The sequence below is a fragment of the Sus scrofa genome, chromosome 13 (assembly GCF_054392235.1).
Source record: "Sus scrofa isolate SSC_HxYL_T2T_F1_AM1 chromosome 13, Sscrofa_HxYL_maternal_Yorkshire_Landrace_v2.0, whole genome shotgun sequence".
In the NCBI taxonomy this organism is placed as follows: domain Eukaryota; kingdom Metazoa; phylum Chordata; class Mammalia; order Artiodactyla; family Suidae; genus Sus; species Sus scrofa.
In genome coordinates, this window is record NC_139395.1 from 131,710,164 (window position 1) to 131,723,864 (window position 13,701).

The 13,701-nt window shown below is 39.4% G+C and overlaps 2 protein-coding genes across 13 annotated transcripts in view; one reads left to right on the plus strand and one right to left on the minus strand.

The window, feature by feature from the left end:
* LOC106505750 (uncharacterized) overlaps positions 1 to 13,701 on the minus strand; it is a 742,696-nt gene that overhangs the window by 686,054 nt on the left and 42,941 nt on the right. The gene's annotated exons all lie outside the window — the stretch shown is intronic.
* The window catches only part of KCNMB2 (potassium calcium-activated channel subfamily M regulatory beta subunit 2), a 313,395-nt gene that overhangs the window by 252,417 nt on the left and 47,277 nt on the right, over positions 1 to 13,701 (plus strand). For 3 of the 5 annotated variants that reach the window (XM_084990362.1, XM_013982218.3, XM_005670002.4), the window contains exon 5: positions 1,450 to 3,181. The exons of the other annotated variants lie outside the window; for them this stretch is intronic. In XM_084990362.1, coding sequence (XP_084846488.1) covers positions 1,450 to 1,734 — 285 coding nt within the window. In that variant the 3' untranslated portion in view covers positions 1,735 to 3,181. Of the gene's footprint in view, positions 1 to 1,449; positions 3,182 to 13,701 lie in introns of those variants that run through there. 5 annotated transcript variants of the gene reach the window in all.

A 13,701-nucleotide genomic window follows, 5' to 3' on the forward strand; every position in this document is an offset into this window, starting at 1 on the left:
TATCTAGACAAAGTTCTCAATGCTATTCAGCAGGATCTCCTTGTAAATCTATTCTAAGTTGTGTCTGATAAGCCCAAGCTCCCGATCCCTCCCACTCCCTCCCCCTCCCATCAGGCAACCACAAGTCTCTTCTCCAAGTCCATGATTTTCTTTTCTGAGGAGATGTTCATTTGTGCTGGATATTAGATTCCAGTTATAAGTGATATCATATGGTATTTGTCTTTGTCTTTCTGGCTCATTTCACTCAGGATGAGATTCTCTAGTTCCATCCATGTTGCTGCAAATGGCATTATGTCATCCTTTTTTATGGCTGAGTAGTATTCCATTGTGTATATATACCACATCTTCCAAATCCAATCATCTGTCGATGGACATTTGGGTTGTTTCCATGTCCTGGCTATTGTGAATAGTGCTGCAATGAACATGCGGGTGCACGTGTCTCTTAAGTAGAGTTTTGTCCGGATAGATGCCCAAGAGTGGGATTGTGGGGTCATATGGAAGTTCTAAGTATAGATTTCTAAGGTATCTCCAAACTGTTCTCCATAGTGGCTGTACCAGTTTACATTCCCATCATCAGTGCAGGAGGGCTCCCTGATTTCTGAGATTCTTTTTTAGCAACTCACCAGGTGTATAACTGTTTTCTTGACTAGTAGCAAGGTTAGCAAGGTGATTTGGCTGAAAAAATTAAGCCAATCCCAAAAGATAAGAATAAACCATTTTCCCTAAAAGAGCTCATAGCTTTTGATATTACATGGACAGTGGCAGACAGATACAAGACAGAAAGGTTGACACTCTGATTCCACGAAAAGGTTTGTTCAATAGGGAATAATTGACACTCATCATGCTTATCTATGGCAAAAAGAATCCACTGCAGACACCCAATTTTAATCAATATTTAATCAATATGAGTAGTGGAATGATTTCATATCAATATGAGTATTATCACAGTTATCAATATGAGTAATACCTATCTCTTAGTTATCTAATTAAGAGATATTTGGATACCTAAAAATATTGTTTTAATCTATGGGTGAACTCTTAGGGTTTCTGGAGGCACTAGTTTGAATATGAAAAGAATAACCGGAGTTTCTGTGGTGGCACAGTGGAAACAAATCTGACTAGGAACCATGAGGTTGCGGGTTCGATCCCTGGCCTTGCTCAGCAGGTTAAGGATCTGGCATTGCTGTGAGCTGTGGTGTAGGTCACAGATGTTACTTGGATCTGGCGTTGCTGTGGCTGTGGTGTAGGCCAGCAACTATAGCTCCAATTTGACCCCCTAGCCTGGGAACCTCCATATACTGCAGGTGTGGACCTAAAAAGCAAAAAAAAAAAAAAGAATAACCATCACGGTTGTTTCATACATCATTAAGTTGGCCTCCATACCCCACTCCTGATACCACACACACACACCCAGTATCTTCTGGTGACAGTTTATCTCATTTTCCACAGTGCTCCTATATACCTAAGTGTGGAAAAAATTTTGAAGAATCCATGTCCCTGGTGAATGTTGTCATGGAAAACTTCAAGAAGTACCAACACTTCTCCTGCTATTTTGACCCGGAAGGAAACCAGAAGAGTGTCATCCTAACCAAACTCTACAGTTCCAACGTGCTGTTCCATTCACTCTTTTGGCCAACATGTATGATGGCTGGGGGCGTGGCTATCGTTGCCATGGTGAAACTCACACAGTACCTCTCCCTGCTCTGTGAGAGGATCCAACGAATCAATAGATAAAAGCAAAGTGGATGAGATTATTTTCTTTAAAGCTCAAATACTGTTTTCTTTCATTCTTCACCAAAGAACCTTAAGTTTTTAATGTGCAGTCTGTTTTGAGTTCCTTAATATATTCTTATACGTAGAGCAATAATGCAAAAGCTGTCCTATATGCAAACATGATGTCTTTATTATTCAGGAGAAGAAATAACTGGTTTTTGTTGGTTGGGTATTTTTCATAATTTTGGTTTGATGCTGGAACTAGTACTTCCTTCTCTCCTTCTGCCAAAATCAGGCTCGGTTACTCATTTGCCAAGCTTTGTGGAGGATTACAGATAATATAAATTTGACAAGGTCTGTGCTCAAAGTTGTGAGATCTCTTGAAGATATTTCTGCAATATTTTTCATCATTCATTGTTTACTAAAGCTGCAGCCAAAAATATTTTTTCTTTCCTTACTCTAAACTGAGCCCTTTAGCAAGTGAAGGGACCAGATTTCCTAACTAAAGGATGTTATGCATTTTCCTTATATTTCTACCATATCACTGTAAAGAAGGGGGAAAACCCAGCCAGCTATCTTTCTTTTATTACTTTCTACTCATAACTTTAGGTTTTTTAACTGATCTCCAAAAAATAAGCTGTTTTCATTAATCAATTCTATAATCTCTTCTTGTAATTTAAATAGAAAATGAACAGAGCCCTTTTCCATGTAAGACCCTGCAACTGTGTGAAGAAATGACATTTATAAGGAGTTTAATTATCTATGAACCAACAACATTGAATTGATGCTCCTTTACAATCCAAGAAAGTCTATGACTAAGATATTGTGTGAAAATCTTTATTCCATTACAATTGAACCAATGGTAAAATTAAGATCCTACTTGCTGGTCAAGACTGGTGGACTGATTTCAATGGGTAAATCTATTGTGGCAAACTAACATGTCAGACTATTACTCTTTGGGCATTTATGTTTATATTAATGAGTGTGTTGTCTTTCTTTCTAACAAGTGTTCCCCATTGGGATTTTAAAGCTAAATGCACAGAATATTTGTCTCCTCTACATATTTTACTTTTCTATTTACAATTCCCTTTTCCATTGCTAGGTTTTATATACAATTTTTCCCCTAACACATACTTGAACTGAATAACAGATTTAAAGGAAGCCTTTGTTCACACTGCCATTCACTTACTTTGTTTGGGGTTGGGAAATGAGGAATTGGTTTTAAACAAAAACATTCCATCTTTTATTTAACATCAATATAAGAAGAAGAAGACAAACAACTATCTTTTTCATCTATATTTAAGTACCTTTTTATAATGTAGTATCAAGATTTTCTAAGTACTGCAAAATTTAACATTTGTGGAATGAATGGTGAAACTAATCTGATGAAGTAGAAAGTGTTCTGCAATATTGTAATTTCATAATTTGACTTTTCATAAGCAAATAAATCCATAGGGTATAATCAGGACTTCAAATGTGTAATTAAAACGTGTTTAAAAATCCATTACATCAGCAAGATTTGAATACCTCTAGAATTCTAAGCTGACATTCCCATGGCAGTCCAAAACCTGATTCACAATATTTAAAATTCTTTAAAATGACTATAAAGAAAGCTCTCTTTTTTAACACCCAAACACACACATTATGACCATTTGAAACTCGATTTCTACTTCACTTTAATTCTGAAGAGGATAGCGAAATCTTTGTGACTACGAAGCTAAAAATTCACAATCTTTAACTGTAATTTTCCTGGGCTTCCCTTCAAGTGATCCAAGGGTAAAACACATGCAAGCAAAATTATTAGATGAGTTATTTATTTTCTTCTCGATTTTTTATTAAAAATTCCCAACTGATGTATTACATAACAATAAAGGCACCAAGAAGAAGTTAACTAGTACCTTGGAGTTCCCGTCATGGCGCGGTGGTTAACAAATCCGACTAGGAACCACTAAGCCCTTGCTTACTGGGTTAAGGACCCAGCATTGCTGTGAGCTGTGGTGTAGGCCACAGATGCGGCTTGGATCCCACGTTGCTGTGGCTCTGGCGTAGGCCGGTGGCCACAGCTCTGATTAGACCCCTAGCCTGGGAACCTCCATATGCCGCAGAAGCGGCACTAGAAAAGGCAAAAAAAAAAAAAAAAAAAAAAGAAGAAGAAGAAGAAGTTAACTAGTACCTTCTTGAATTCCAGTAAAGCAACAGCCCCCCCAGAGTTTCTGTCATGTTGCAGCAGAAGTGAATCTGACTAGTATCCATGAGGATGTGGGTTTGATCCCTAGCCTCGCTCACTGGGTCAGGGATCCGGCATTGCCATGAGTTGTGATGTAGGTCACAGGTGTGGTTTGGATCCCAAGCTGCTGTGGCTGTGGCATAAGCCAGCAGCTATTGCTCTTATTCAACCCCTAGCCTGGGAACTTCCATATGCCATGGGTGTGGCACCAAAAAAACAAAAAACAAACAAACAAAAGCAACAGTCCCTTAAAGTAATTTAAATGTATATACAATTAAATACTCATTATTAAAGGAGAAAAAAATGGAACTAAAAATAATGTTTTAAATGTTTTGCATAGGTTAACTAAATTTTGTAACAACCCTATTAGAGGGAGCACTATTATTATCCCATCATACAGATGAGAACGTTGAGACTCAGCAATGTTAAATAACTTCCCCAAGGTTACACAGATGCTAAGATGACAGAATGGTGAGAAAATACCCAGCCTATAGCTTTCCCATAGTGGTAGCTTTCAGATAACATTGATGAGGTTTGGAAGTGGAGGACTGAACAGACAATTTTTACATTGAATCTATTCCATCCTTTCCCATTTGTGACAACTGTAAGGAATAAAACAAAACATACTGCTGGCTTCTCTCTTAAGAGCAATTTTGAAATCTACTAAGAGGGCTGAAATAATACACATAAAAAAATAAAAACTAGGTCTTTAATCCACATCAATGAGGATATCAACAGAGGGTTAGTATGAGGCTTAACCAGGATGCATATGTAAGATGCCTAGCACTATATATAGCATATAATATATGCTTACCAAATGGCAATATTACTATTAATAGTAAAAGATAGAAATCATATTATTAGTATTAGTATTAACCACTAGTAGTAAATGGTTTCTTGGAGCTAGAATAGTTTAAAATGTCACTCTGCCCAACACACACCAGGGCATAAATCCCTTCTAATCCTTGGCAGGGATCATCTAGCCATAGGGGCAGTTACTAATCGAATCTTGCCAGCAACGGAATAAGTTACCAGTTAATAAGACAATACTAAAGACTTTTTCTGATAACAATTTGAAATCTGCCTCCCTATAATATCTACTCACTAAATCCACACAAAACCAGATCAATATTCCTGTCATTAACTTACTCTATTGGTGTTATTTTATTTATAAATCAAAGGAGTAGCAAAGCTGACTCCTAGCAACTACATGTTCACAAAATCCCTTGTGTCTATAGTAGAAAAAAGAGAAAAGCCCAATATTCATACAGGTTCTCAAAAATGCCAGTTCACTTTGTCACTCATCACTACTAAGCCCACCCCCACAATGATGAAGAGTAAGGCACATTATTTGCTGGCCCACCAGGTGGGGGTCAGGTCAAATAATCTCCCAAATATACACAGGTATGTGTTAAATAAGAGAAAAGGGGGTTCTGGGCAAGCAAAAACAGCAGATTCTACTATACACAACTCATACAAGATTCTTCTGCCAACACAGATTCTGGCTAAAGAAGAAAAGTGCCACACACATGGGGAAGAAAAACTAGTGTTACTGAAAGAGTAAAGAAGCAAAAAGAAGCAGGACTCAAAATTTACTCTGCAATTTTTCTGTGAATCCAGCGGTTATTTCGATAAAATTTAAAAGAAAAAATTTCCAATTTTCACTTAGTGAAAAATGCAGGAATATTTTGGTTTTAGTCAGAGATTAAGAGGTTCCCTAAGGCACAAATGATATCACAATGAGAAGAAAGAACTGATAGAAACAGAAACTAGTTTAAAAAAGAAAGGAGAGGAGTGATAATATATGGGGAAAAGAGATTTGGTATTAGAAAATCTAATTTAAGTGACTATGGCTGTTTAACAGTTACTAAAGAATCCCTCCTCTTTTTTTTTTTTTTAATGGGCCCTATCCTTTGGGGTTGATAAATACATATTTGGACTAGCACAGATTCAGTTATCCCACTTATTGCTTGTTTTGGAGTGAATTCATTTTTGGAGTTTGTGAAGGAATGAAGGGAAAGGTTCCCCTTACTCCTTAGGTTTTTCACCCATCACAACATTTAAGAAAACAATTCCTTATCAGGCCACGCAGTAAGAGAGTTGGTCACAGAGATATAAACAACAAGCATCACTGACCATCTGAAACACTGTGCTGACTTCGATATCTCCATACAATACCCTCAACTTAGGTAGGTCCAAACTCATCAGCCTACTCCAGTTGGATAGTCATTATTTAGCTCTTTCATTTGTTGCATTAAAAATACAGTGTTTGTGAGGTAGCTGCAAACCCTTACACCTAGTTCCTTTTCATGGTGGGCAAACAAATAGACTGTCCTAGAGCCATCTTTAAGCATGACAGAAGTATCATTTTGAAACAATTAACAGTGTCTGTCTCTAACAAAAAAGCATTTGGCTGCTGTAGCTGACATCTAGCAATGCTGAGAAGAAAACACAGTGTTCAGACCAGGGACTCATATATATTCCTTCCTTTCAAACAGTGGTAACAGATAAAGAATTTTGTGTGAATTCTACACTTAAGTCCATCTCTAGAAACTCATAATCAGCTGGGAAATTTCAGCTTTCCTAGAAAAAGAGAGCACCCTAAATACAACTCGGGCAACTGTCAACAGAAATCCCAGGAGCCAGGTCCAACTCAACGAGGCCACTCACAGCAAACTGGCACTGTGCTAACACAAAGGGGCCTTCCAACTCTCAGTTTCTTAGAAAATGTCACACTATCAGGCTGAATAAATAACCCTTTGAATACTAACAAACTTAAAATTATCCTGGCAAACATCCAAGACCATTTAGAAGATCCTACTTGGTGTGTATGAGAAGTCATATGTCCAAATCACCCAATGGTGGAAATCAGCACCGGTCTCCACTTTTTAAGAATGAAGTATTTAAATAGCTGAGTAACCTCAGAAACTGCCAGTATCTACCACTAAACTCAATTAAAACAAACAAACAAACAAACAAAAAACATGGAGGAGTTCTCTTATGACACATCAGGTTAAGGATCCAGCATTGTCATTGCAGCAGCTCAAGTCGCTGCTTTGGTGCAGGTTGGATCCCTGGCCCAGGAACCTCTGTAGTCTGTAGGCACGGCCAGAACAAAACATGGAGACTGAAACAAAGGGGCCCTTTGGAAGACCAAAAGACCAGTAAAGCCAGCAGTTTATTTTACCTCTGATATCGGTATAGTCTGTAATCCCTGAACAGAAGCCACTGGGAAAACTACAAGCTGCTTTCACATGGTCCTTCCTCCCATTTCCACTTCTGTTTTGTGTAAAGCAGAAAGTCCAACCCAGCCCAGTCTTGGCACTGGCAGACTTCAGGGGCCTGCTTGAAGGAAGAGGTTTCCATTCAGCAATAGACTGTAAACAAGCCTGATGTTTTGCCTTCATTTAGGAAGACATATCTCAAGACCTAGTAACAGTTTGCTGCTGGCTGCAAATGACTCTGATCATAGAGTGAACTAGCCCTTCAAGTCTCTTTCTCACTGACATCCCCACATCTCGTATGCTTCAGCATCAAATCAGTGGTCTTCCCTAATGTTCCAAATTCTTTCATACCTCTGGGCTTCTGCATTTACTGTCTCCTCTGCCTGAGACTTCTATGATCTCTTCTATTCATCTGGTGAATTCATACTCACTCTTTGAGATTTAGACCAAACTTCAGCTCCACCAGGAAGTGATTCAGGCCAGGCTAGGTGCCTATCTTCTAAGCTTCGATAACACTCCACTGCACCCTTCTATGCACTTAACACACTTCATGATAGTCTTGGTTTACTTATTTCTGTGGTACTTCTACAAGATTCTTGAAAACATGGACTTATATTATTCATCTTATTTTGTTTATATATTCTCATCTCCTAGTTAGTACAATTCCTGGCACATAGGAGAGCTCATAAATGTTATTTAAATGAATAAACAAATAATTGAATTATTAGTAAAAAGCAGGCAAATTAAGTAGATTTCTCTACATTGTGACTTGAAGATCTTCCCAAAGAACAAAAATACCTGAAAAGCCACCATTAGAGATTTACTATAGATTATTTTGACCTGGCAGTAAAATTGCAGCATGGCCTTGAACAATGCTGGCTTTCTTAGCTAATAGTTTTTCATCACATTAAAGTACACTACAACCATCCATCTCCTCCAGAAACCTAAGAGTAGGGTTACAAAAGAACATAAAAGGTAAGTTCCAATAAGAGACAATTCATGTCTTAAATTTACAGAATGGAATAATGCTCAAGACAGGGAAGGTCTAAATAAGTGATTAGCACACCGTTTTGGGGAGCATTCAGACTTGAGTTTGAATCCTAGTTCTACCACTCAATAGCTATGAGATTTGGGAAAATGTACTTTCTTACTCCTGCATCAATTTCTTCATCTGGAAAATGGGAATATTAACATCCAAATCATAAGATTAAATGAGATAACATATAAAATGCTTTTCAGGAGTTCCCATGGCTCAGTGGTTAACAAACCCAATTAAGATCCATGAGGACATGGGTGAAATCTCTGGCCTTGCTCAGTGGGTTAAGCATCCAACGACGCTGTGAGCTGCTGTAGCGTAGGTCATAGACATGGCTCTGATCTGGCACTGCTATGGCTGTGGCAGAGGCTGGCATCTATAGCTCCGATTTGACCCCGAGCCTGGGAACCTCCATATGCTGTAGGTGCAGCCCAAAATAGACCAAAAAAAAATGCTTATCAAATGTCTGGCACATAATAAACACTCATGAAATGACATTGTTTTATGACGGTTACTAATAAAAGGCAGAGACTATTATTATTTTTAGGACTGGGCACTAGGAGTTTGGAGGCAAGGTAGAAAAATGGATACAAGTTGGGTAATAAAGATTAAGATGATCTTCACTCCTCCTACAATTTTTCCCAGGACTGGCCCCAGCCTCACCACTCCCAAATGAAATCTCATAACTTAAGTCAGTTCCTGGGAGACCTGAAAGCATTCCTTTCCACATAGGAATGTGAATTGGGAGTCAAGAGATTGATTTGAGATGTTATATCACATGCTTCCCAAGATTTCTGGGGGGAAGAAACCTCTGAAGAGGATTCCTGTTCACTCCCCCAAGTGGTGAGAAAAGGGATTCAGTCCTCTTATAGAATTTATCTAGGCATTGTGTGAAATCACAGAAACATTTTTTAAAATAGAGGTATAAGAGTTTTATACTATCTGGCCTTACATTTAGGTCTTTAATCCATTGTGAATTTATTTTTGTATATGGTATTAGGGAATATTCTGATTTCACTCTTTGACATGTAGCTGTACAGTTTTCCCAGCACCACCTAATTTTTTTTTTTTTTTTGGTCTTTTTGCTGTTTCTTGGGCCGCTCCCACAGCATATGGAGGTTCCCAGGCTCAGGGTCAAATCGGAGCTGTAGCTGCCAGCCTACGCCAGAGCCACGGCAACACAGGATCCGAGCCGTATCTGCAACCTACACCACAGCTCATGGCAACGTTGGATCCTTAACCCACTGAGCAAGGGCAGGGACTGAACCCACAACCTCATGGTTCCTAGTCGGATTCGTTAACCACTGCGCCATGACGGGAACTCCTGCACCACTTATTGAAGAGACTGTCTTTCCTCCACTGAGACTGTCTGTCCTTGCCTCCTTTGTCATGGATTAGTTAACCATAGCACACAGGTTTATTTTCAGGCTTTCTATCCTGTCCCATTGATCTATATTTCTGTTTTTGTGCCAGTACCATACTGTTTTGATGACTGTAGCTTTGTAGTATAGTCTTGAGTCAGGGAGCCTGCTTCCTCCAGTTCTGCTTTTCTTTTTCAATATTGCTTTAGCTATTTTGGATTTTTTGTGTTTCCATACAAATTTTTTTATTCATGTATTTATTAAAGTATAGTTGATTTGCAATGTTGTGCCAATTTCTGCTGTACAGCAAAGTGACCCAGTCATGCATAGCTATACATTCCCTTTCTTCTCTCTCTCTTTTTTTTTTTCTATCTTTTTGCCTTTTCTAGGGCCACTTCCTGCAGCATATGGAGGTTCCCAGGCTAGGGGTCTAATCAGAGCTGTAGCCACCGGCCTACGCCACAGCCACAGCAACACGGGATCCAAGTCACGTCTACAAACTACACCACAACTCATGGAAACACCGGATCCTTAACCCACTGAGCAAGGCCAGGGATTGAACCCGAAACCTCATGGTTCTTAGTCAGATTCGTTATCCATTGAGCCACGACAGGAACTCCTTATCTTATCTTCCACCATGGTCCATCCCAAGAGATTGGATATAGTTCCCTGTGCTATGCAGCAGAACCTCATTGCTTATCCATGCCATATAAATTTTAAAATGTCCTGTTCTAGTTCTGTGAAGAATGGCATTGGATTAAGAAGATGTGGTGCATATATACAATGGAATACTACTTGGCCATAAAAAAAGAACAAAGTAGAGTTCCCACTGTGGCTCAGTGATAATGAACCTCACTAGCATCCATGAGGTTCCAAGTTTGATCCCTGGCCTCCCTCAGTGGGTTAAGGATCTAGCACAGACTGGGCTCGGATCCTGAATTGCTGTGGCTCTAGCGTAGGCTGGCCACCGCAGCTCCAATTTGATTCCTAGCCTAGAAACTTCCATATGCTGCACATGTAGCCCTAAAAAGCAAAAGAAAAAAGAAAAAAAAAAAAGAACAAAGTAATGCCATTTGCAGCCACATAGATGGAACTAGATATTATCATACTAAGTGAAGTTCAGAAAGAGAAAGAAAAATACCATACAATATCACTTATATGTGGAATTTAAAATATGGCACTAATGAACCTATATGCAAAACAGAAACAGGACCACAGACAGAGAAGAGACTTCTGGTTGCCAAGGCAGGTGGGGAGAAAGTGGGATGGACTGCAAGTTTGGAGTTGGTAGATGCAAACTATTACATTTAGAATGGATAAGCAATAAGCTCCTACTGTATAGCACAGGGAACTATATCGAGTATCTTGGGATAGAACATAATGGAGTATCAGAAAAAGAATGTGTATATATATGCATGACTCAGTCACTCTATTGCACAGCAAAAGCTGACACAACATAGTAAATCAAATATACACCAATAAAAATAAAAATTTTCAAACTCACAATACAAAAAAAGAAAGAAAGAAAGAAAGAAAGAAAGAAAGAAAAAAGAGGCCTAAGAGGCTGACTGAACAAGCATCATCTGAGTTTAAGGGCTCCAGAGAGCCACCCATAAAGGAAACAAGGGCTGCAGGGAGGGTCACAGAAGAGGAGGAGAAAGTGCATGTATACACTTGAACCAGAGGTGTAAATACCAAGATTACACTCAAGGGGTGCCAGACACTGGATCTCAGTTTCTCTTTCTTCCTAGAAAGTGTCAAAAAACTGGCTCTGATTAACCACACACCTTATCCAAGTATGCCAACCTTTTTACACAAGAGATTACCAAGCACTTATTTTAACTTGAGACTAAGGACATAAATAAAACTACCTACTCAGAAAATGAAAATGTTGTTTATACTCTGCTTTCTGTCTCCAATTTCCAGCAAATTAGAAAGAGTAAGAAGAAAACGGCCTAATATATGGCTAAAGAGCATCACACTAGAAACATTTTTGTTCTCCTCAAAAAGAAAGGATGGATGGCTATACTATGGAACACTTCCTACCTTCAAAAAAGTAAACTGGGAGTTCCTGTAATGGCTCAGTGGTTAACAAACACGACCTTTAACCATAAGGCGGCAGGTTAGATCCCTGGCCTTTCTCAGTAGGTTAAGCATCCGGGGTTGCCGTGAGCGTGTAGGCTGCAGACACAGCTCAGATTCCACATTGCTGTGGCTGTGGTATAGGCCAGCAGCCATAGCTCCAGTTGGACCACTAGCCTGGAAACTTCTACATGCCACAGGTGTGGCCCTAAAAAGACAATCAATCAATAAATTGAATACTCAGGCGGTCTGGTGTGGTAGGAAACAACCACAGTGCTTGAGATGTCTACACACAAACACATACACACTGGCCCAACTGGAAGAAATAGCTTATTCAAGTTCTTCTCTAGGCAGGGCTCATCTGCTTCCTAAATGAGTCATTATTACACAGTGGCTCTGTTCTAAACATTTTAATGGGAGAAAAGCTGGGAGAAGTTTGAGGACAGAAACTCCAGAAACCATTTCTTCTCACAAATAAGTCACACCCTGATTTCTATTGCAATTCAACCAGAATAGCTAATTCTGGTGAACAAAGAAAAGGAGATGTTTTTCTGCCTAAAATAAAAACACTAATATACCCAGACATCAGCATAACTGATGGGAAATTAGTTAAAACAGCAGCAAGATGAAAAAAAATACAGCACAGAGGGTGTCCTGCCATCACTGTGATCATTTTTCCCACCATCACTTACCATATGCTTAAAGAGGTGGGAAAGCAAATTGCCAACCCAGCAGAACATGACAAGCCCCCTTCCGTTCTCTGTGTCCACGAGCTGCTCCTCCAGACTATTCAACCAAGTTCTGGCTGTGGTTGCCCCAGGGATACTACAAGGGCTCGACTCACTATTCACATGTCATATTGTCAGGGTTTTCCCCAAAATAGGTAAAATATGCCATAAATCATGTAACAAAACATGTCACAATTTGTCACATTTGCAACATTTCCAAATGTCAGTGTCATCTCCCTGGAAAATAAGAGAGGCAAGTAGGTTTTTTAAAAGCTAGCCAAAAATGGTGGTGGTCTGTGTATTCAGAGGTGGTTCTGTGGCAGGGTTCTTTCCTGACATGACTTACAGTACCATTTGGGCTCTCCCAAGGCCATAAAAAGAGGAAGAGAAAAACCTCAGGAAGATTTGTTGTAGGCACTGAGGATGTCCAGTGAATAAATGTGAATTATTACTGCCAGAAACTTAATTCTACAGAGTTAGACTGGATTGTTAGCACATGGTCAAAAATAATGAAAAGGAAGACAGCCATGGTGACAAGCATAGCAGAAATGAATGGACCAAGAAAAACAACCAGGTAGTAGCTGAGCACCTGCACCTGCAAAGCAAGCACTGCCTTAAAAATGGGATTTGGTGTCATCTATACTTGTGTCCAATTGCTATGTTAAAAGTCTGTTCAATTATCAGTAAATGAGTAAAAATTACAGAAAGGAACCTTATACATCATGATTTTATTATGCCAGATTTCTACAATATAATACAAATATACATAACATTATGGAAAGGACCTGTATCACTCAATATGGGTGCAAACCTATTTTGGGACTGACAGCGTGGTGTGATAAGGGGAGCACTGGATGTGGAGCCAGGAGACCTACACCTTGCCTCAGCTCTTCCCCTTTCCAGCTGGGGGACAGGTCACCTAGCCTCTCTCTTTCAAGGTGATGGCAAGAATACCTTTGGTCCTCACTTCTGATGGTTATAATGAAGATCAAATGGGAGTATGTGTGTATTTTGCAAAGCCTTTTTTCCCTCTTCCCAAGGAATTCCACCCATGCCAATGACTTTAAAATCTTCAAATATCAATTAATGTCTCAATTTGTCTATTTGTGGGCTCTTTTGTAAGTCTCAGAGCTCTATCTTTATCTGCCTCTGGATATCTACACCTGGAGAGTCTTCAAGCACCTACAACCAGTATGTCCAGTGGGAGTGGCCCTCCTTCTAAACCCTCTCAAACACTCATTCTCACACATGCCCCAATCCTCCCTGTACCCCTTGCTTTCTTTAGCGCATAACACAAACACACCATGTTGCACTGATGTAAGCTTCTGTC